General features: G+C 42.6%; 1 protein-coding gene across 4 annotated transcripts in view; it reads left to right on the top strand.

Moving 5' to 3' along the window:
- Positions 1-23,974, top strand: part of ITPR2 (inositol 1,4,5-trisphosphate receptor type 2) — a 464,180-nt gene extending 440,206 nt beyond the window's left edge. For all 4 annotated transcript variants that reach the window (XM_089671685.1, XM_089671684.1, XM_089671687.1 and 1 more), the window contains 2 exons: positions 14,790-14,951; positions 20,283-23,974. In XM_089671685.1, coding sequence (XP_089527811.1) covers positions 14,790-14,951; positions 20,283-20,369 — 249 coding nt within the window. In that variant the 3' untranslated portion in view covers positions 20,370-23,974. The remainder of the gene's footprint in view (positions 1-14,789; positions 14,952-20,282) is intronic.
- The last annotated feature ends 850 nt before the right edge of the window (positions 23,975-24,824 follow it).

Below are 24,824 nucleotides of genomic sequence, written 5' to 3'. Positions count from 1 at the left end.
CCATGCAGTGGGAAAAGTGACTAGAATTCTAGGTTGCATCACTGGAGGAATCCTAGCAGGAGGAAAGAGGTCCTGATTGCCCTATATAGATCTCTAGTTATCACTAGGGGAGTCACCAGCAGGAGGAAGGAGGTCCTGATTCCCCTATATAGATCTCTAGTTATCACTAGAGGGGTCACAAGCAGGAGGAAGGAGGTCCTGATTCTCCTATATAGATCTCTAGTTATCACTAGGGGTCACCAGCAGGAGGAAGGAGGTCCTGATTCCCCTATATAGATCTCTAGTTATCACTAGGGGTCACCAGCAGGAGGAAGGAGGTCCTGATTCTCCTATATAGATCTCTAGTTATCACTAGGGGTCACCAGCAGGAGGAAGGAGGTCCTGATTCCCCTATATAGATCTCTAGTTATCACTAGAGGGGTCACAAGCAGGAGGAAGGAAGTCCTGATTCCCCTATATAGATCTCTAGTTATTACTAGGGGAGTCTCCAGCAGGAGGAAGGAAGTCCTGATTCCCCTATATAGATCTTTAGTTATCACTAGAGGGATACCCAGCAGGAGGAAGGAGGTCCTTATTCCCCTATATAGATCTTTAGTTATCACTAGAGGGATACCCAGCAGGAGGAAGGAGGTCCTTATTCCCCTATATAGATCTTTAGTTATCACTAGAGGGTTCACCAGCAGGAGGAAGAAGGTTCTGATTCCTTTATCTAGATCTTTAGTTATCAATAGAGGGGTCACCAGCAGGAGGAAGGAGGTCCTGATTCCACTATACAGATCTTTAGCGAGACCTCATTTAGAATACTGTGTCCAGTTCTGGAGATCTCACTTGCAAAAAGATATTGATGATAGAACAAGTCCAGACACGGGTAACAAAAACAGTGAAAGGTCTGACAGATGAAACCTATCGACAGAGACATTAGGAACTTAACGTGATTCTAACAGTTGTTTTTTTTTTTTCAATAACAAGCATATCATACTTACCTGCTCTGTGCAATGCATTTGCACAGAGCAGCCCCGATCCTCTTTTTCTTGGGTCCCTTGCAGGCGCTCCTGGCTGCTAGCCCTTGACCAGTGCCCCCAATAGCAAGCTGCTTGCTATGGGGACACTGGTGCGTGATTGCTCCCGAGCCCCGCTCTATGTGTCCATAAGACACCTAGAGCTGTGGCTATGCCCTGCTGCCACTCTCTCCTCATTGACTTACTGTCTGTGATTGACAGCAAAGGGAGCCAATGGCTCCCACTGCTATGTCTCAGCCAATGAGTAGAGAGAAATTCGGTACATCTGAGGCTCCCGTGCACCGTGCTGAATCAAGAAGGGGCTCAGGTGAGTATAAGGGAGAGGCTGTGGAGAGAGCAGCAAACAGAAGGTTTTTTTACCTTCACGCATAGAATGCATGAAGTTAAAGAAAACCTTCAGCCCTTACAACCACGCTAATATGTTCAGTCTGGAGGAAAGAAGGAAAAGAAGAAACATGATTGAAAAATTTAAGTACATATGGGATGTGAATAAGGGCCGGTTTATACCAGATGCAGTAAGGTGTGTTTTTTTTATCCGTCAAAAACGCATGGAGAGTAGGTTATTTGGGTTCTAATGGCATAATTCACACCAGCGCAGTCAGTTCCAGTGTGTTCCAGTGCGGAAAAAGTAGAACATGCATTTTTTCTGCAGAGAACTGTACTGAAGTGCAGTAAGACGCACCAGAATGCACATGTTCTTATTTAAGATGAAGAAAAACAGAGGGGAAAAATGCACCATATCAAAAACGTGTGAAAAACGCACATGCAGAAGCACATCTCAACTGTGTTTCTGTGGTGTGAAGCAGTCTTTAGAAAGTATCATTTTACTGAAAGAGTAGTTGATGCTTGGAACTTCCAGCCGAGGTAGTGAGTCAGTCAAGAGTGAGTTAATTCAAACATGCTTGGGACAAACATACTGTGGATCTATACGCAGACAAAAAAAAGTTAAAAAAAAAAAATTGGGCAGACTTGATGGACCTCTTGGTCTTTTTTCTGATGTTGATAAAAGTTCTACTCATCCTCCATCCCCTCCACCATTTTATATATACATTTTTTTTCTGGGAGTAGGTACCTGTTTTTGACAGGTACTCACTTCTTCTTCTGCAATTCTTGCCTAGGAGAGAACTACAGAAGTTCTGCCTGCAACCTCCTGGGATATGTCACATGTCCCAGGAGCCTGCGGGATCACTCTCAAAGCACAGCACATCTCACGCGTGGGAGCTACAGTATTTGTTTGAGAAATAACTGTAGTTCCTCTTAAAAAGTGGAAAGCACCTTAAAATTGTATCGGATATAATTATTACAGGTACATGCAGCGCCTTAGATATATATATTATACATTCACATCAGTCCCTAACCCCCAAGGAGCATACAATCTAAGGTCCCTAGCTCACATTCATACATATACATACTAGGGCCAATTTAGACAGGATCCAATTAATCTACCAGCATGTCTTTGGAGTGTTGGAGGAAAACCGAGTACCATGAGCAACCCACACAGGCACAGGGAGAACATGAAAACTCCAGGCAGGTGCTGATGTGATTGAGATTCGAACCAACAACCCTACTGCTGCAGACATAACCATTTAGCCACTGTACTGCCACACATATATTTTTTCAGGGCCTTTTTACTAAAAAAAAAGAGGTGCAGGAACTCCCCCCTTCTGAGTCACTTGTCTCCGCCCCCTACCCACCTCTGAACACTGTCACTTGGTTCCATCCCCTACCCACCTCCCAGTACCTCTCCTTTTAGAGAATGCAGAGCCAAGTATCATTAATGATAACAAAAAAGCAGAAAAAAAGATCCCCTGCAGCCAGAAGCAATAGCCCCCCCTTCCCCAGCAACAATAAATTCCTCCAGCAACACTGGACCCCAAAACAAAATACCACCCCAGCAACAAGAGACCCCCAGCAGCTACTACAGATCTCCCAGCAGCCAGCATCAATAGGCTCATCAGCAGCCAGCTACAATAGACAATAGATCACTTCCTGAACAGTAGATCCCTTCCAGCAACAACTGACCCCCATCAACCATAGATCAATAAATACCCCAACAGCAACAATAGACCTCCCCTGCAACAATAGACCATCACACAAAAATAGATCCCCTTCAGTGAAAATAGATTCTTAGAAGCCAGAAATAATAGATCTGTCAGTACCCCTTGCCATTACATAAATTCAGTGCTGGAGGTGTTGGAACTGTATTCCCCCGTGTTCCTGCTGAAAAAAAGCCCTGTATTTTTTAATTCAATGTCTAAAGTGTGGGATGGGAAAGACTGCTGTTTTGATCAACAAGGAATCTGTCCGCTGGTCCCCTGCTGATCAGAGTGGGCAGATGCGCAGTCCATGTCTGCTCAGTTTATGCACAGCGGACACGGACAGAGCCCACAATGCTCTATGGGAAGCCAGATGTAAATGCACTCCGCTGTCCATTTGCACTCAACTACCCTCTGATCCAGCCCACCTAGACAGAGGGGGACCCTTCCGTTTTTTGTTTTTTTTACTTAGATCAGAATCGGAGGTAGGCAGATGTAAACCGACACAAGCCTAACACTATTTAATTACATAGTATTATGAGCATCTTAAAGTGGATTATAGGTCTGCATTAATACATTCCTGACATTTCACAATATAAGTCAAAGATATCATTTCTCTAACAAATCTTTGCCTTTTTTTTTTTTCAAAAGCCATCCTTGGCCTCCAGTCCAGTCAGTTTGCCTAGGCTAAGATTATGTCATCAGTTTTCTGCAGGCAGGGAGAAGCATTTCCTCAGTCTCCTCTCCCCCAGTGATCAGAATCTGCAACTTTTAACTTTGTAGCAAGTCACAAGATGAGAGGCTGCAGCACCTGTGTCAGGCATTTGTGAACACAGCCAAGAACTGCACAAGCACCAAGATTTATGTGATTGTGTTATCTCTGAGATGGCATCTCAGTCCAGGAAGAAGATGATCCAATTTAGGGTAGGTACGAAGTACTGCACCCAAGTTTTTTTGTAGATACTAGAAGATCTTTAGGTGGGCTAAAAACAGTCATAGTTTGGCAACTCTCCACAGAGTAGGGGTCTCCTCAATCAAGGGGGTCATCAAGCTTGAGTAGTCTTTGTATATTCAATGTAAGCTGCAACACAGGTAATAGAACCCCCCCCCCCCCAAATGTGTTGGGGAGGAGGGAGGGGCTAGTGGTACAAAAGGTAGTAACTGTGGGGGATGGACTGGTAGGAGGAGTAGAAGATTCCATTATTAGCTGAGGGCAGAATAGGCTTCCCTGAAGAGATAGCTTTTCAGTGATCTCCTAAAAGTGAGCAGAGTAGGCGATGGTCTGATAAATTGGGGTAGAGAGTTCCAGAGGATGGGGGAAGCTCTGGAGAAGTCCTGGAGATGAGTATGGGAGGAGGAGACAAGGGAGCTAGTGAGCAGGAGGTCGTGCGAGGAGCGGAAAGTACGGTTTGGGTGATATTTGGAGACAAGATTGGTGATGTAATTTGGGGCAGAGTTATAAATGGCTTTATATGTTATTGTTAATGTTTTGAATTTTATCCATTGGGCAACGGAAAGCCAGTGGAGGGATTGGCAGAGAGGGGTGGCTGATACAGAACGGTTAATAAGGTGGATGAGTCTGGAAGCAGCATTCATGACAGACTGAAGAGGGGATAGCCTGCGATTAGGTAGGCCAATAAGGAGGGAGTTACAATAGTCAAGGCGAGAGATAACAAGGGAGTGAATAAGTTGCTTAGTGGTTTCCGTGGTTAGGAACAGCCGTATCTTGGAGATGTTGAGGAGGTGAAGTCTACAAGATTTGGACAGCGATTGGATTTGGGACTGAAAGGACAGATACAGGAAGTAGATGATGACCATGGGTAATGCATGAACAAAGATGGTGTCGGACTTCTGGGAAGAAAAGCATAAAAAGAGGAAATCCGTGAATAACAAAGAAAAAAGTACAGTATAAAGCCATAAACCAAGACTTTTACCTATTAGACTAAAACCTAGTCTACAGTATATTTATTTCTTCACTTGCCAGGTAATCAGCTAGGATAAGGAAAACACAAACTACTATCTGCAGGGACCAAGATCAAAAACATTACGTACCTAAGGGACACATGTGGCCCCTGGGTCGCAGCATAGGCACCAGGGTGCTATGGTATTCCCAGTCACTGTTTTTCTGGCAGTTACATAGAAGGTTAAGTAGGGAGGTGAAAGCAGCGGCATAAAAGCTGGGCCAGCACGGAGATTATTTAGCCCCCCTGAAACTATGACATGCAAGGGGAGAGGGGGCTAAGTTAGGGAATTTACACTCCTGGAATTGTCAGCAATTTCAAAGGCACATTACAAGTGAATAATTGATTATAAACAGGAAAAAAACTGGAAGAAATCGATTATAATACTTCATTTTTCTGTGCTTTTATGGGTGATTTTGTAAGTAGGTGACAGGGTCTCTTTACTGTCTGGGTTTATTCAGTAACACACAATGCCTTGCTTCCTACACTGTTGAATAAGCCCATTGATACATAATCTGTACTATTGTGGTGAACTATTTCCACTTAGCGGCGTGCATTCAGCCACAACCAGATGGGAATGGAAGTCGCAGAGCGACAGAGAAGAGAAGCTTGTCGGGCTGATGCAATAATCTCCAGACTGTTCTCACATTTGGTTTATGAAATTGTTTGTTTAGTTTGAGAAACTCTTTTCTACTATTTATATCAATAGCATCTGCTCGCCGAGCATAAACTCTGTCTCCCCTGCCAAAACTGCGTCACGTTCCTCATCCTGGAGGCTGGCGCACGTCATCCTGACTGTAACGTGAGTCTGTAACACAGGATGGAAATAAATCCTCTTTATAATAATATTATTTAGAAATGTTGGATTTCCTAAAGCTGAACTCCAGACAAGTAAACAAGAAACAAATTAATATGGCTCTGTAATTAGTATTACATCATTAAAGACTCATTTATACTCCCGTGATGTAGTAACACATGGCAACTCAAGTTACATGCTTTGGTGGATTATAATGCCATTCATTGTGAATGGCACCCCAGTGCACCTTGCTGACAGATGTGTGTTGCATTGCAGTCCACTACCAGAAATTGGAAGCATACCATAATGCACATGAATGTATTGCGCTGTGCTGCAGTGCACATCTGTCAGCAAGTTGCACTGAGATGCCATTAGGACTGAATGGTACTGCATTGCACCAACACATTTAACATGCATACCACCCAAACTTTCAAGATGAGAAAGGACACCATTTTTTCAGCAGAAAATATGTAGGCATAAGACATTGTCCGTTTATGCAGACCAGGAAGAGTTAATAAAAACAAAATTATTGATTAAACCCACAAATACAACATGTTCACCGCTACTTTTCCTTTGTACTAGTTTTAAATGTTAGAAATGCAATAATATAGAGGCTAAATGGTAGTTGAATAATGCATTTTTATAGACATTCAACGATCAGACCAAAAAAGATGGACAAATTGGGAGGATAGAGAGACAGTGGGATTTGGTGTCAAAAAAGGAATAGTCCCTCCAACTGAGGGACTGTTGGGAGCTATGTACATTCATTGCAGTAAAGTGCATGACAGCATGTGTTGCCGTAACACAATAGTGTGCCTGGGCCCTAAAAGTATTTTTTAAATGCAAGTAGTTTAACCATTAGCCGCCCGGCCTATAGCCGTTTGGCGGCCGCAAAAATGCTCTAGCTGTCCAGGTGCACGCCACATGCGCAGTTCGTGCGGTTGCAGAGCCGCGCAGCGGCGCGATCTGTCACTGGCCGTGTACCTCGGACACGGCCGATGACAGATGTGAGTACCAGCCCCCGTTGCCGGTACCATGTGACCTGCTGTGACCAATCACAGCAGGTCACATGACAGTTGTATACAATGGATGGCTTCATTCATGCCATCCATTGTATACTAGTGCCTAGCTGTGAATGGTCACAGCAGGTCACATGCACATGTCATGTGATTAGCTGTGGCCAAATCACAGCTAAGCAAAAAAAAAAAAACCTGAATGAATCGATTTCATTCAGGTAAATGCTTGCTTATAGCAAAGTAATTCTTTGCTATAAGCAAATTGTGTAAAAAAAAAAAAAAATACTGATCACTTCCCCAAAGTAGTACAATTTTACTATGGTAACATTGTACTACTTGGTCATAGTAAAATATTTAAAAAATCTTAAAAAAAAAAAAAATGTAATAAAAAATTAAAAATAATAATATATATATATTCTTCCGGTGGCAATTCTCCAGCCATCTTAATTGGCCAGCATGGAATGACCTCAGTCCCGTGCATGCACAGGAGTGCAGTCATCCCAGCACACAGGCATTGTGCCAAAATGTAAACTGAGCTGCGTGGCGTGGGACCTGGCATGAGGCTCACATTGGGGGAGATGTACTAAAAGTGGAGCACTCAGAATCTGGTGCAGCTGTGCATAGAAACCAATCAGCTTCTAACTTCAGCTTGTTCAATTAAGCTTTGGAAATAAAACCTGGAAGCTGATTGGTTTCTATGCAGAGCTACACCAGATTTTACGCTCTCCAGCTTTAGTAAATAACCTCAGTAGTGACAATGTTTAATTTTCTGGGCTGGCGAATTCAGAATATCCCAGCAAACAAAGCAAGAAGAGTTTAAAATCAGAAGTAACGTGTTAGAAAACTTGTTTTTTCAACTGTTACCTACAGCTTATATTACAGCTTACCTGTAAGTAAAATGAATATCTGCTACACGTGCACTGTTTAGGAGATATTCTCTCTTTTTTAGAGTCAGTGCATGTGCTCTGAAGGAACCGCATACCCTTGCTGTGCCCAGCACTCCTGCACGCATGTGTGGGAGTGACGTCATCGCGGCCTGGCCTGTCAGATGGCTGGAGCTTGCGAACCAGGAAGGAAGACAGGTGAAGATGGAAGCCTCTGCTGCTCTGACAGTAGACTGCTGGAGGGTTTCGTTTTAAGGTAAGTTTTATATAATGTGCTAGTATGCAATGCATACTAGCACATGACATTACCTTGCAGAGGAATTGTTTTTTGGGCGGAGTTCCTCTTTCCTTTCCGGCAACGTGGTAGTATAGGTTTTAGTTTAAGGGTCTTTAAGGCCTTTGTGCCCCCTTTCCCCCAGTGCTCCCCCCTTCCTGCACAGTATTTTATGTTTTTTTGACTTATTGTTTTCTGATGTCTTCTGGCCAGTCCTATGATGCAGAAGGTCCTTTTCTTTTTTTGACATCTGTGCAACGTTCTGCATTAATAAAATGTGAGTGCAGGGTGTCGTGTTCAATGGTGGCAGAACCATGACACCCTGTACTCACAGTATTTCCTCAGTCTTCTGGGTAGTGTTAGGCTGGGTGTTATTCAGCCCTGAGGACTAAGGACATCTTGTGGCAATGAAGAGGTACTGTTGGAGTAGTGCCAGATTGCAGGTGAGTATTGCAGCTTAAACAGTTTTTTTTTTTCACCTACCAGGCTTTCGGGCTCCAGGACTTACATGAAGAGTACAAGGGTGGTTGGTTCAAATTCCAGCCATGGCACCACCTGCCTGGAGTTTGCATGTTCTCCCTGTGCCTGCGTGGGTTTCCTCTGGGTACTCCAGTTTCCTCCCACACTCTAAAGACATGCTGGGAGGTTAATTGACTCCTGTCTAAATTGGCCCTAGTATGTATGAATGTGAGTTAGGGACTTTAGATTGTACACCCCAGAGGGTTAGGGATGATATGAATGTACAATATATATATGTAAGCGCTGCACAAATAGACAGCGCTGTATAAGTACCTGAAATAATCAAAATAAATAATAATAAATAAAAGAGATGGCGTTCTTTAAAGTGTACAGTACTTCCAGCCTAAACTTTTAGAATGGTGGGGGGTTAGATCTCCCATCAGGCTTTTATTTCTGTCTGTTTCTTTGGGGAGGTGATTCAATCTCCTTATTTGCTCTTATGACCGTTGTCATTAGGGCATATAATGACGGCAAATCCCCCATTTTGCAACTGTGACCAATACAGAAGGTGACTGTAAATATTCTAATGGGGCCACCTGTTTCCCTCACTATAGAGAGATTTAGTTTCACTTCCTGTTGTGTCTCCAGGACAGGAAGTGAAGAAAAATCTCCCTAACAGAGACACTCAACAAACAAATCTGACAAAGATTTAAACCAATCCCAATTCTGTCCAAAGATTAAAAAAAAAATCTGAAAGCAGACACTTAAAAAAAATATTTTGCCTAGAACAATTGTCAAGAGGCTGCCATGAAAGCCCAGCTTTGTCTGTGTGCAGGTATCATGGGAAATGTGTATAAAGCACAAGCTGAGATACAATAGAAGGAGTAGATCTGTGTCATGTTTTGGAAAGCCCCTCTCATCAGGATGTAGCTCCGCTATCACAAGATCGTAATAGGTTAAGCAAGTGTCTCAGTACTGTGAAGTTGCTGGACTTGTTCCGTAGATTATTCCCAGAAAACTGCTTCACTGCAAAGATAATATCTTCCATTTAAGGCCTGACAAATGTAGTTTGAATAACTTCACAGCTTTTTTCCTGGGGTGTTGTAAGATCTCACTGATAGGAGCTCTGTGCAGTCACAGTGCTAAGCCTTGTACACAGAGCGAAAATTGGCTGAAATGAGTAGGCCTGTGTGCAGCTGTCTGTTCCACAAAATCCAGTCTCATGACCGGCTTCTGTCAAATGGGCATGCTGGAAACCAGCTTCTGGCCAGCATCCGATCAGCACTCGCAGCCAATGGCTGCGAGTGCTGATCAGTGTGTTCTGGAAGGGGGAGTCCCCCTGTCAGAATAGAATAGTAAAGCAGGGGAGATCGCCACACTAACATTGCTTGTGTTAGTACAGTGATCTGTCGGTTTGTGTACCCAAATTTAGGCTGGCCATAGATGGATCGAAATTTGGCCAAGTCAGCAGGGACTGACTGAATATTGATCAATGTGTGACAACCCTGTTTGTAATTAGATTGGCTTTTGTCAAACAGACAAGTTGGGGGGTGGAGCCTACGTGCTGATGTCACTCCGCCATGTCCATGATCTGGAGCAGCGGCCATTTTAGTGTGTATTTACACATGTACATTCTGTTTCTACGTGGAAAGTTTTATTTCATCTTTTAAATAAATACTACACTATAAATGTTATTTTGGGCTCCTTGTGGTGAGCTTTCTTTCTAGGAAAATCTTCAGCCCAGGATTGTGAATATTGACCATCGATCATTGCTACTATACCAGTAGTATTCTGGTGAGTGCGTAGTGGTGGTGGAGGGTTCACTGGATCCCTTGGCACTGTTTTGGAGCTGGATTCATTGTTGTTTTGTGTCTTGCAGTATCACTGGCACATATATGGACTATATTTTGTACCATTTTTTGCACCAGCACTTATATTTTACACTGTATGGACTTTATTTATTTTTTCTCTGATTTTTATGCTTTGTTTGCACTTATGTGTAAACTCTTGGATGCTTTACTGCACTTTATACACATAAGTTGGGGAAACGTTTGTCGACCAGCGACTGCAGCCAATCAGCTGCTGGTGCTGCTAAGTGTAATTTGACAGTGCTGGGTCCCGCTGTCAGAATACAATGTCCTGTTGGGGGGGAAACTGTTTTTTGGGAGTTTCTTTTCATTCTGCATGCTAATATCTATTAGTATTAACTTCACACTTGATTGTAGCACAGGAATACAATGGAATAATAATACCTTTTAGAGGTGCAGCGTAAGCCATGCAAAATATGAGGGTTCTTCAAAAGGTTTCCACACTTTTTTAACTTTATTATATATAAAAAAGTTTGGAAACCTTTTGAAGAATTCTCATTGTTTGTATTTTTTCCACCTTTTATCACCCTCTCCCTTCCCTAAGTGGTGTTTTCCAGTTTAAGTAGGTAAATTCCTGCATGTGAAAAGCAAAGTGATTTTCTAATTTGTGAGTACTCTCTTCTGTAAAGATCTTTCAATGACTTTACAAATCTGCAGAAATAAATTCCTGACATGCCTGTATCATTTTTCTCAAGAGCTACACCTTTTATGGGGGAAGGGGGGTGTATGTGATTTGTCAGAGGTAATAAATAACTGGAAGTCTTTCACTGACATATTACTTAGCATGCAGTACTTAAAGTGGAACTACACACCAGAAAGTGAAAATGCTATTAAAGCGATTCTAAAGGTTATTTTTTTTTAAATAACAAACATGTCTATACTTACTATAAGCAGTGGTTTTACACAGAGCAGCCTAGTTCCCCCTCTTCTCAGGTCCCTCACAGGCTCTCCTGGCTCCTCCTGTCTGTCAGGTGCCCCCACAGCAAGCAGCTTGCTATGGGGGCACCCGCTGCACCGTGTGTCCATTCACACACGGAGCCATGACTTGGCCCTACCCCCTCTTGCTCCTCATTGGCTGACTGACTGTGATTGACAGCAACGAGAGCCAATGGCTCCTGCTTGCTGTCTCAGCCAATGAGGAGGCAGAGACCCGGGCAGCCGAGGATCGCGTGAGGTTCAGGTAAGTATTGAGGGGGCTAGGGGAGCTACACAGAAGATTTTTTACCTGCAAAGGTAAAAAACCTTCAGCCTTTACAACCACTTTAAATTTATATGTAATATTCAAAGCAAACTCATCCATCCATCCATGTCTCCTTTCTTTATTTTACTGAGAAATCACTTTGAAAAACACCCGCTTGCATTTCTTGCTGTGGACATCTTGAGTAAGGGCAGATGATTCATGTCAAATTTACTTCTGGGAATCCATTTGCCCTTAGCTCAGGCATGCAGGCAGGATGGTATGCTTATCTGAGAAAACCCCTGTTCCTCTTCAGGAGGTTCCTGGGATGTATTACATAATTTACTGTACTGTAGGCAAGATACCGGGAAGTAACTGAAGAAACATAAAACAAAACGTTTAAAACAAGTAAATATTATTTATTTTCCTATTTATTTACTAATGTTGGCAACATAAGGATTAACAATAAAGGATATTCAATAGGAAGGATAGGACTTTCAGGGTGCATGAACATGAATACCAATCATATTAAAAAGATATATAATTTTATTTCATATATTTTTTTAAAACAAAGAAAATAATACAGAAACATAAAAACAATTTCAGTACTTGGGGTGGAACCTAAAATCAGACTTGATAATATAATAGTAGTTACTCCCTACATGTTTCACTCTCACGGGCTTCTTCAGGGGAGATTTTTGAAGAGATTTCAACCACCAATGTTGATTGAGGGAATAAAATTTCCCTTTAACATGGAAAATAGATTTAATTTTGGGTTTCCTTTATAGGTCTCTAGAATCTTCCCATGAGATCACAGCTTTGTACTGTATATTCTACGTACTGTATGTGGCACACATGATACCAGCCCATCGGAAAGATCAGTCCTTCTCCCAAGTACATATTGGGGTTTATTTACTAAAGCTGGAGAGTTCAAAATCAGACTCCCTTCTGCATAGAAACCAATCAGCTTCTAACCTCAGCTTGTTCAATGAAGCTTTGGCAATGAAACCTGGAAGCTGATTGGTTTCTATGCAGAAGGGAGTCTGATTTTGGACTCTCCAGCTTTAGTAAATAAACCCCATTGTGTCCATGCCTACACAGTCTATCTCATTTGCTTCTTTTCAATCATTCAGCTACATCTAAACCGCACGTTACAGGTGGGAGACCAGGCTCTGTGCATTTCTGCAGGAATGTTGTGCTGTGAGTCACCCAAATCCGTTTGTTAGCAAGTCGCAGATGGCCACTTCCCATGCTCAGGGGCTTTAGAACTAATTGGCCAGTTATTGTCCAGTGTATAGAGTGAACTCATGGAACACAAAGTACACTACATGACAATGTCAGCAAGACTTTCCTGTCAGTTAGCACATCCCTCTTGTTCTACATAAGGCCTGCCTGTAAAGAAAAGCTGACTTAAGCCGCCCTTAGATGAGACAGGTTTTTTTTTTTGTTCAGCCAGTAGGTTGAATGAAAAAATAAAACTGACTAGATTCCCTCATCCACACGCTCAGTGTGGTTGGAGGAATCCTCCCCACTGACCTATTGTATTCCCCGCCATCAGAATACACTTATCAGCACTGCCGGCAGGAAAATCCAACAGAGTGGGTGTACAGAAGTGGATGAGTAGATCAATTTCTGTACACCCAAAGTGCCCATACATAGATTGAAATCCATGTATGGCAACCTTTATTCTGGTGCTGATCTTTGCTGACTTTAAAAGATACCACTGCTTGAAAAATCAGTAACTGACACTTCCAGGAGTGTCGGATGACTGCTTCCCCCTGTGGTTCCACCCTTTTTTCTCTACTCTTTTCTGCAGTGAAATAGAGTCCAGCAGACAGAACCACAGTTTGCAGAGGGGGAGCAATCTTCCAACACCCCTGGAAATGTGAGATATGGAAGATTTATTAGGCAGCGGTATCTCTTTAAGACAGCAAAGACTGGCTATGTGGACAGCAGTATATGTCAGTATTAAAGCTTTACTGTACAGGCAAGTCTACCTACAGAGACTGTGTCACCAACTTTAAAAAATGCAGATAAAACTAAAAATCAATGCTTACTTGCAGCTTTCCACAAATTATTTTAATGTAGGTAATGTGCCTCTGAAGTTTCTAGAAAATCTGACTTCTCCAGTAACAGTCAATACATTAACACTTGCCCCTCCCTCCTTGTACAACATAGCCCTCTCTTGTGTCTAATTACTCTCTGTGCTGGCCCAGCTCCTCCACCCCTCCCTTCAAGTCCCTACATAACCTTTATGTAGCTGTCGGGGATGGAGTGAAGGAGAATTCTACACAGTGTCCTTTGAGTGACATTTCTGAGTCTGCTGGGGCTGCTAACATCTAATCCAAGATGGTGGTGCCCAGCAGTAGTTTAGGAGCTCTTGGATGTCTAATCAAGGGTGGCTTTTACAAGTAAATAACATGAATAAAAAACATTACTTGGACACATCTGTATAATGTTATGGGAAGATTGCTGTAAAAATGAATGGTCTGGAGACAGGGACTCTTTAAAGTGGAACTAAACTCTCTCAATCAACATGAACTATTTTTAATCCTTGTGCTTCTAGCATTAGTAAATAGATTTTTACTTATTTTAAGCTTCTTTTTTACCTTTGTTCAGCTCCTTCCTGGTTTCTGACCTAGGACAAAATTATCCATCATCTATCCCAGTCACCCATCCCAGGTTGAGGGGAGGAAGGTCTTTTTCAGCTAACCACCTCCTCGCCTGGATGCCTGAGCTAAAGGCAGATGGATTTCTGAACGTAAATGCTACATAAATCATCTGTCCTTACTCAAGATGGCCATAGCTAGAAATGCTGGGATGGGGGGGAAGGGAATGCTCTTCAAAGTGATTTCTCAAAATAAAGCATGGAGACATGGATTGATGGGTGAGTTTACTTAAAATAATAAAAATGAATTAATAGTGTTTTCAGCTTGTGGTGGTCAGAAACAGTTTAGTTCTGCTACAAGTACAACATAAATGCAACACTTACGATAAATGATTCTTTTTTTTTTTTTATTGTTGGACTAAGAACAACCATTCAAGCATCTGCTGTTTTACGTCTGACAGGTACTCTTTACTAGTCTAAAGTCTGTAAATCCCTGGCGACCAATCAGAATTATCCGCCGGTGCTGCAGTAAGCTGGTTTCCAGCTGATTGATAAGGGTTACCACTTACTAATGAAGCGTTCAAAAAGAGATTTTTCTCAGGCTGAGCTGCTGTGTTGATTGATGCTGTGACTGCATTGTCCTGCTGGGGAACCGGTGTGATAAATGAATCTCCTCTTCGCTGTTTTCCAGGAGAAGAACCTGGACTGGTTCCCTCGGATGCGGGCCATGTCCCTTGTCAGCAGCGAAGGCGAAAACGAACAGAATGAGATCCGCAACCTGCAGGAGAAGCTGGAGTCCACCATGAGTCTGGTGAAGCAACTGTCCGGCCAGCTGGCAGAACTCAAAGAGCAGGTAAGGGCAGACGTACACCTGAGGGGTGACCACCACCACTTCTGTGTGAGTCTGGGGAGCCAGATCCTTCATAAGCTTCCCTCCAGTGAAAATAATGAACCATGACACGTTTAGGGTGGAGTAACTGTCAGAAAAAATTTTTTAGTAAAAAAAAATAGTGGTAAAGTATATCTAAAACCAAACCTTTTCCCTTCATTTCCCTTGTGATCCTAATAAGAAAATGCCATACATGTTTAAATGTGCCTTTGGCCCAGCCTTTCTCAGCCTTTTCCATTTGTAGGAACCATTGAAGTAACTTTTAGGTCTCAGGGAACCCCTGGCAATAAGTACTATATCCACCTACATACCCATATGGAAGAAAAATATATTTGAAATATATTTTAGAAATATTCTTCCCAAATATATTGACATATATTTGAAATACTACAATTTTGGCCATATTCAATATATTTCAAAATATATTTCAATAAATATATATATACTGTATGTTGAAATGCCTTTTTATTACAAAATATATGAAATTTTTTTTTAAAAATACATTTCAAATATACTGTATGTCTTTAAAAATACAAATCTACATTTTTGGAATGCATTTACAGATATATGTAAAAATACATGTTAAAATGACTTTTTTATATGTTAAAAAAATCTGAAGAATATATTTTAAAAAATATATATTTTTAAAAATATATATGAGACATGCCATATGGGACAATATTGGCTGATAATCATCTACATGGACTGATAGACGTGTAGATGATGTAACAAAGTATAGATGATGTATCAAAATATAACCACAGTTCCGACTTCAGCAAAGAGGTCAGTATATAAAGCCATATAATTATTGAGACTGGCAGGCCCACTCCTATAGGAAGGGCTGCTGTTAGAAACCACGGGGCCCCATACAGCCAACCTGAAAGGGCCCTGTTCAAAAAGAAAAAAACACAGTTTACTATGCTTCAGTTATGAATGAACACAGTGAGTGATCAGTACCGATCACTCATTGTGTTCTTTCAGGAAAGGAAGGGGCTGGTTAATGTGACATAATTATCAGACCCTTCCCCCACTCTCCATCCTGAAGGATCCTATTGTGTGCTTGCATCTGTCGGTGGGAAGGAGAGGAGGGAAGCTGGCACTGTGGGGACCCAGGCAGCTGGGTGAATCAGTTGTGTACAAGGAGGGTGAGCAGCATAGTGGGTGGGGGGGCAATTACTGGAACTGATCCCCTGTATGGGTCTCTCTGCTGCAGCTGAAAACCAGCGGGAGAGAGAGCCATACAGGGGGTCGGTTCTAGTAATTCCCCCCCCACACACCATGCCGATCACCCTCCCTGCCCACATCAGATTCACCCAGCTGCCTGGGCCCCCCTGCTGGCCTGGGCCCATACAGGAGGACTGGTGGTACCCCTTTATCCACGGTTCCATGCAAACAGAAGTGAGTGTAACATAACAATATTTCATATCTCCTCCCATATATAGGGGATCAAGCTTTCCCTTCTGTTTGTGATCACCTTTACATCCCGCTGGGGTTGTGTTCCACTTCAACCCAATACACAGTTATTCATCAAATCCACTCATATTGAAACTTTAACATGCAAATGTGTAAAGTATGTTCCTTCTATATACCATCGCAATGCCACATACACATCATAGCACATTTCCAGATATAGATAGATGTATTACTTCACTCCAGTATGTATACATAGTTCATCGGACTTAATACTCATCCGAGCATCTCATAATGCTGACTGCCCACAATACTTGATAATGATAAATCCAGCTTTCCTCCTGCTCTGCGTGTGGTTTAAAAGTATTCATCAGTTGCAGGGCAAGTCATTAAGCCAGGGAACACAAGCTGGGAGATCCCAATGTGGCTGTACGTATCAACACATTTCACCTACATCGTGGGCTTCGTCAGAATATACAATATATCAGTAATAGGATGGTGGGAGCACCTTATAATGCACACAGCTAGTGTGCAGACCTGGAGCGCAGAGCAGGGATTATGAGAATCCTTCATAAAGGGCAAAGCAGGTGTGCAGAGCCAGGCACTTAGCACAGGGATGGTGTGAACCCCTTATATTAGGCACAGCAAGTATACAAATGCAGAAACCCATCACTTGGATGGTGGGGACTCCTCAAATTGGGAAGGGCAGGTGTGCATGGGTGAGAACTCAGCATGGTGATGATAGGAACCTCTTATAATAGGCATAGAAGCTGTTCTGACCCAATATTTCAACAGAGTGATGATGGAAACCCCTCACAATGGGGACAGCAGGAGTTCAGACTCAGAAACTCAGTGCAGGGATGGTGGGAACCCCTCTTAATAAATACTACAGGTGTGTAGACCTGGAAACCCAGTGTTGATATTGTGGGAATCCCTCATAATGGACACAGCAGGTGTGCAGACCCTGGAACTCAGCATGGAGATGATAGGAACCCCTTACAATAGGCATAGATGCTGTTCTGACCCAATATTTCAACAGAGGGATGGTGGGAATCCCTCACAATGGGAAAAGGAATTCAGACCCAGAAACGCAGTGCAGGGAATGGGAGGAACCCCTCTTAATAACTACAACAGGTGTGTAGACCTGGAAACCCAGAGTAGATATTGTGGGAATCCCTCATAATGGGCACAGCAGGTGAGCAGACACTGGAACTCAGCATGGAGATGATAGGAACCCCTTATAATAGGCATAGATGCTGTTCTGACCCAATATTTCAACAGAGGGATGGTAGGAATTCCTCCCAATGGGGACAGCAGGAGTTCAGACCCAGAAACTCAGTGCAGGGAACGGTGGGAACCCCTCCTAATAAATACAACAGGTGTGTAGACCTGGAAACCCAGAGTAGATATTGTGGGAATCCCTCATAATGGGCACAGCAGGTGAGCAGACACTGGAACTCAGCATGGAGATGATAGGAACCCCTTATAATAGGCATAGATGCTGTTCTGACCCAATATTTCAACAGAGGGATGGTAGGAATCCCTCCCAATGGGGACAGCAGGAGTTCAGACCCAGAAACTCAGTGCAGGGAATGGTGGGAACCCCTCCTAATAAATACAACAGGTGTGTAGACCTGGAAACCCAGAGTAGATACTGTGGGAATCCCTCATAATGAGCACAGGAGGTGTGCAGACCATGGAACTCAGCACAAAGATGGTGGGAACCCCATATAATGGAAACAGCAGGTGTATAGAGCTGGCAACTCACAGAGATCTCACCAATAAGAGTCCCTGTGATGAAGGAGACTGTCAGGGTAAACTCTCCAACATCTACCAGAAACTAAAGTTTTGGGTGGATGGGCCTTTATCTTCCCATTACAGACTTGATATTACTTGTCTCATAAATAAAATGTTCTGGACCTAGTCTACATATAAAAAGCATTCTGCAGAACCAAGTAAACTTTATTTCTGCATTTTCATTAAATGTAGTACTTTGACCAAATACAAGGTTAATGTTAAAAACGAAAAGAAAGCGTCTGCACAGTCAGATGTAACCAAACAAGCTGACTAATAGTCGCTAAATATATCTGTACCACGAACCTGCTGACCGGTATGATAATGCACAGTCTGCGCAGAAAAGCTCTCTACTAAACTTCGCTGTGTATGTGCAGCAGCTTGACCTTGTGAGACGTGGGAGAGATTCGGGAACGGCTGCCTGCAGCCCACACAGATTATCCAGTGTCTTTCTTTCTTCAATGTCTGGAGAAAATGCATTCAATTTATAGGGGTCATCTATTCTTTTACTAAACTTCTGTCTTCTCAGTACAATAGTGTCTGTAATCAGCATTTTATTACCCACCTGATGCACTTACATAACCATCTGCCAGAACCATCATGGAAAGCATCAGCTAAAGTATATCTCTGGGCCAAACAGAAAAGGACATCTATGATGGAGTCTGTCATTTGCATTATCACAGCAGTCTTTGTTTAAGACTCTGTATAACATAGTTTTATAACCTGTTGATCCTGTCAGTAGATCTGGTATTTTCCACTTCCTGTAACAGTGAGGACCCTCCAGCAAAAGTGACAGTTACAGAGCAGAGGTGCCTGAGGTGCTTACAATAGTCAGCATGTATTGATATGGTTCAAACCTTTTACCCCTCCCCCCCAAAAAAAACAAACAGTTACTGTAACAGCTAAAAAGCGTTAGCTGGCTTTAATTTGTTAGATTCTTACACCGGTACTACACTCCTATCGTTTTCAGCCGAGGAAACTGCCATCTTAGCCTCTGTGCGATCTTCAATTGCCATGCTGCTGCACATGTGATCAGTTATGACGCCAGCCATTTGATGGTATATGACAGTTTGCTTGACAACACAAGCAAATGCAACATTTACATTCCCAGCACAGACTGGAGATGTCACTTTTGTTTTCAAAAGTGATAAATGAATGGGTTTAGTTCCGCTTTAAAGCCCATTTAACCAGTTGTAGACTTTGGGCATACCACAAACGCCCGAAGACACCTTCATCTAAATACTTTGAACGTGTGTGGTCGGCCCTGTCCCTCCTCCCTTATTTTTGCACTACCTGTAACAAGGTCACCCTTTGAACTGGGTAGTCTTAGATGGACTTTAGGTAAAAGACAAACAGAGGTGCAAGGTTTAAGCCTTATAAATAATAAAAGGTGACCATTGTAAGCACTGTTGAATGGTTTGTCCTAGCCCCTGTAACTGTCACTTTTGCTGGATAGCCTGGCCTCTTGCAGGATGTGGGAAAACAACAAATCTATTGGCAAGGATGAACAGGTAATACAATTATGTTATGGGGGAATTCAGAAAAACAAAAACTGCTGTGTTAATGCTAGACTGCAGAATATAGGCCATTTTTCTGTTTTGCCCAGAGTCACACTTTAGGTTTTGGAATAAATGTGCTGACTAAGAGCATGTACCCCAAGATACCATTATTACCCAGAAAGCTTCTTCTGTGCCTCTCTGATATTGTTTTCCTTTGTTACTGGGGCCCGACTTCTTCTGACTGGCTGGCCAAGCTCTGCCATGTTCCAGTAATTGCCTCACTAGTGTGCCATGCCCCTATTCATTTCTATGAATGAGACATACTCTGCTAAATAGCTGGAGGCTGCCATGAGTATGGCTCATCCATAGGAATAAATGAGGCCGTGATATGCATGTGCTGTAAGAAAAGGACAGTTTTGTTGGAAAGACTGTACAAGGCCAGGAAGGGCCCACAATCTCAGGGCCAGGCAGGAAGGTAAGTATTATACCAGGCAGACCACACTCAATGGGTTGTCCTTTAAGATAATAATAAATATGATACAATTTATATTGTAACCAATTTATATTTTTCTCAAACTCTTCATTTTTCCAGATGACGGAGCAGAGGAAAAACAAGCAACGCCTGGGTTTCCTTGGCTCAAATCCGACCCACGTGAACCACCACCTCCCACCACACTGAGCTGGCACAGATGATGACAAGAGTAGTATCTATGTATGATCAGGCACGGAGTGAGAGACAAATAGGTGGCCTTGTTAGATGGATCTGAGTCATGTGCGATTTTTCTAACATGGTCTGTGACCAGCAGGACCAGAGTCCTCTTCATGGGACCAGTGACTGCACTTTTCAAGGAACCGCTACATGAACTTTTCAAGAGGGATCACTTTCTGAGACATAATTGCATATTGGTTCCTTTAAAGGGAATCTTATAATGTTAAAGTTTTTTTAAGAAAAGATATTTTTCTATTTATAGTTCTTTGTTATTTATGTACATGGGGCAGCCATATGTGTTTATTACATAGGCAGGCTTTGCTTCCTATTGCAGCACAATGATTATGCCTTTTTCCTTCTTTCAAGACAAAACTGGGGGACTACAGCCTGCTTGAAAGCAACACCTTATCATAAAACTGGCCTAATCAATGGAGCTCTTGAGCACAGCTCCTGTCTCAAAAAAAGAATCAATCCAGTTGCTTGAAAAATATGTAAATATGGGACAGCAAACATGTACAAATGCTGAAATGTGCCACAAAATCTTCTACAGCTGAACTTTCCAATACAAACTCAAAATGTGTTTTGTGAAGATGAACTATGCTTTCCATTTCTAGGATTGTATCATGTTTGCACTCGGAGAGACTGAAAGCCGGTAAGCCTGACACTTGACAAAGGAGCCTCCATTTTATCTGTGCCTTATACACAGAGATAAGTCTTCATCTCATATCAGAATGTCTGTATCCAGGAAACATTTGTACAGATATACAAGTTGCTTTTCTTATATTTATTGGGCTTTGTAGTTTTATCTGTAAGTCCAGTGTGGGGCTTAGTCTCCCAATCCATACAACCAACTAGGAATACTATGAGCTATCTGTCATGGTTAGAAGGGTCAATCACGTATACAATGGTCTCTGGATGTTTATGACAATTTGTTTTGAAGTTTATAAGTGAAAGTTAATCATGTTAGGTAAACTAATGTCACTATAAAACATTGAAAGATCTGTACATGTATTTTACCACCTGTTCCATCATCCACCTTTCCTTTCATGTAATACCCTGTGCTGCAGGAGGACTCTGCTCCCTCCTCTTTCTAACTCTCATCTCCTAAAATGATCTGTGCCATTGGAGAACTCACCTCTCTTGAATTATGCTGCAGTGCTAGAGGACTCTGTTTTCTAACTCCCATCTCCTGAAATACTCTGCTGTGTTGGAGGACTCTGCTCCTTCCTCTATTTAACTTTCCTCTCTTGAAATTCTCTGCGCTGCTGGAGGACTCTTCTCCTTTTTCTTTCATTAAAAAATAAATAACAAACATACCCCCTGTGTGCAATGGTTTTGCACAGAACCCCCGATCCTCTTCATTTTGGGTCCCCTGCTGGTGGTCCTGGCTCCTCCCCCCTGCCGAGTGCCCCCAATAGCAAGCCTCTTGCTATGGGGGCACTCCAGCAGGCTCACTCCCTGAGCCGCACTCCTGTGAATGGACATTGTGCATTCACACACCGAGCACAGCTTGGCCCTGCCCCACCCTCTCTGCCCTCATTGGTTCTAACTCTCATCTCCTAAAATGATCTGTGCCATTGGAGAACACACCTCTCTTGAATTATTCTGCAGTGCTAGAGGACTCTGCTACTTTCTTTTCTGAGTCCCATCTCCTGAAATACTCTTGTGCTGGAGGACTCTGCTCCTTCTTTTATTTAACTCACGTCTCTTGAATTATTCTGCACTGCTAGAGGACTCTGCTCCTTTATTTTCTAAGTCCCATCTCCTGAAATATTCTTGTACTGGAGGACTTTGCTCCTTCTTTTATTTAACTCTCCTCTCTAGAAATTCTCTGCACTGCTGGAGGACTCTTCTCCTATTTCTATCTAACTCTCCTCTCCTAAAATGATCCGCACTGTTGGAGAATTCTACTCTTTCCTCTAACTCTCCTTTCATGTAATATTCTGCGCTGCTGGGGATTTCTGCTCCTTCCTCTATTTAACTCTCCTCTCCTGAAATACTCTGCACTGCTGGAGGACTCTGCTCCTTCCTCTATCCATCTCTTCTCTCCTTTAATACTCTTTACTACTGGAGGAATCGTCTCCTTTCTCTATTTACCTCTCCTCTCTTTAAATACTATGCACTGCTGGAGTCCTTTTCTTTTTCCTCTATTTCACTTTACTCTCCTGAACTACTCTTTACTACTGGAGAACTCTGCTCCTGTGTAACTCTTATCTCCTGCTTTCATCTAACTCAACTCTTCCTAAAGGTTGTCATTAAAAAATAAATAAATAACAAACATACCCCCTGTGTGCAATGGTTTTGCACGGAACCCCCAATCCTCTTCATTTTGGGTCCCCCGCTGGTGATCCTGGCTCCTCCCCCTGCCGAGTGCCCCCAATAGCAAGCCTCTTGCTATGGGGGCACTCAAGCAGGCTCTCTCCCTGAGCCGCACTCCTGTGAATGGACATTGTGCATTCACACACCGAGCACAGCTTGGCCCTGCCCCACTCTCTCTGTCCTCATTGGCTCACTGGCTGTCATTGACAGTAGCAGGACCCAATGGCTCCCAATGCTGTGTGAGCCAATGAGGAGAGGGAGAGACCCAGGAGAGCCACTGCGCTCATACAAATCACTGGGGCTCAAGAAAATATAAGGGGGGCTGGGGGGAAGCTGCACCCAGAAGGGTTTTAACCTTAAAGTGACACTAAAGCTTTGGGTTTTTTTTTTAAATAACAACATGTCTATACTTACCTGCTCTGTGCAGTGAGTTTGCACAGAGAAGTCCAGATCTTCCTCTTCTCGGGTCCACCCAGGTCGAGCAGTGACCCCAGGGAAAGCCACTCAAGCTGCGTGCTTGTTCCCGAGCCCCTGCGCTATGCGTCCATAAGACACTGCTGTCTCATCCAATGAGGAGGAAGTGTCCCCAAACAGCAAAGGTTGTTGAGATCATTGCTGGAAGAAGGGGGCTCAGGTAAGGATTGGTGGGGGCTGCTGCACACAAGGTTTTTTACCTTCATGGATAGAATACATGAAGGTACAAACATTGCGCCTTTACAACCACTTGAATGCAATAAAATGCATTAAGGTAAAAAAAAACCTTCAGCCTTTAGAACCACTTGAAGAATTGTGCGCTGGCAGATGTGTGTGAACGCTCCTTGCCTGCCTATGGTACCAGCCAATGGTAAAGCCCTTGTGCCTTCATGATCCTTAAATTAGGACTTTGTATCCATATAAGTGAGAAATCCCTTTAGGATGAACTCATAAGGGAAAAGTAGCTGAGAATGTCATTTGCAATATTTGTCAACTGGAACTTCCTATTGAAAATAATAGGACAGGGAGATATTTTAGTGGGGGAAATTCTAAGATTTCAGGGAGAATATGAATATGTTGACAGCTGTCAATTTTAATATTTTTTGCCGATCTGATAATTTTAGAGGTTTGTAACCAAATTAACTGGACTGGCTGTATCAGTGTAATGAACAAATAGAAACAATATTTGTGTCTGTACATCTGGGCTGCCTTATGTGTAGCCCACAACGTATAAGTGGCATTGCACTAACAAAGCTGCATTTTCAATAAACTGTATTTCTGTATATATTCTTCATTTTTCTGTTTGGTTCAGCCCCACTCACTTTTACAAATTGCACTGACTGCTGCAGATTGTGGGGTTTCTTTTCTTAAGGAGGCTCCATGCCAGACATTTCATTTCAACAATTCTTCCCTTAAAATGTATATATGCATTTAACATATTTTAGGCATGATATTTACCTGTAAAAACCCCCTTTGAGTAGATATGCACCATCATCTTCATGTCAGAAGACCCAGCAGGCTCAGAGCTGTCACTCATGTGGCACTCTATAGTATTATCCTTCACTCCAACCCCAGCAGCTATCTAAAAGCTTATGTAGGGGCAGAGGAGCTGGGCCAGCACATACTGTAATTAGACACACCTAGAAGAGGAGAGAGCTATGCTGTGTAAGGAGGAAGGGGGTTATGCTAGGGGCTCTCCAGCTGTTGCAGGACTACAAGTTCCATCATACCTCTGCAAGTCATAGCTGTAACTGTCAGTTTTGTAATGTTGCAATGCCTCATGGGAAATGTAGTTCCACAATAGCTGGAGAACCGCAGTTTGCCCACCCCTGTGCTAGGGTATTGAATCTTCCTGGAGTAGTCAAACTTTCTAGCAAGTTCACAGGCAAGTGAAAAAAATAATTTACGAAAAATAGAAAAACACTGCAAGTAAGCATTAAAAGATACTTGATGTTTCTGTGATTTTTGCCTGCAGTTTGAAAGGCAAGTTTTATTTTGCAAAGGTTGGCAAAGAAAAAAAAAAAGCAGGATTTTTGCGCTCAAATTAATAAATGAACACTGTTCATTAAATCAACACAGCTTCACCTCATTCACTAAGTTAAGTCAATTTACATTTTGCAAATGGAATTTTCA

This window comes from Staurois parvus, unplaced genomic scaffold, assembly GCF_062004578.1.
Source record: "Staurois parvus isolate SC_StPar_1 unplaced genomic scaffold, SC_StPar_1.0 ptg000114l, whole genome shotgun sequence".
Taxonomy (NCBI): domain Eukaryota; kingdom Metazoa; phylum Chordata; class Amphibia; order Anura; family Ranidae; genus Staurois; species Staurois parvus.
This window is presented reverse-complemented; position numbering and strand designations above follow the sequence as displayed.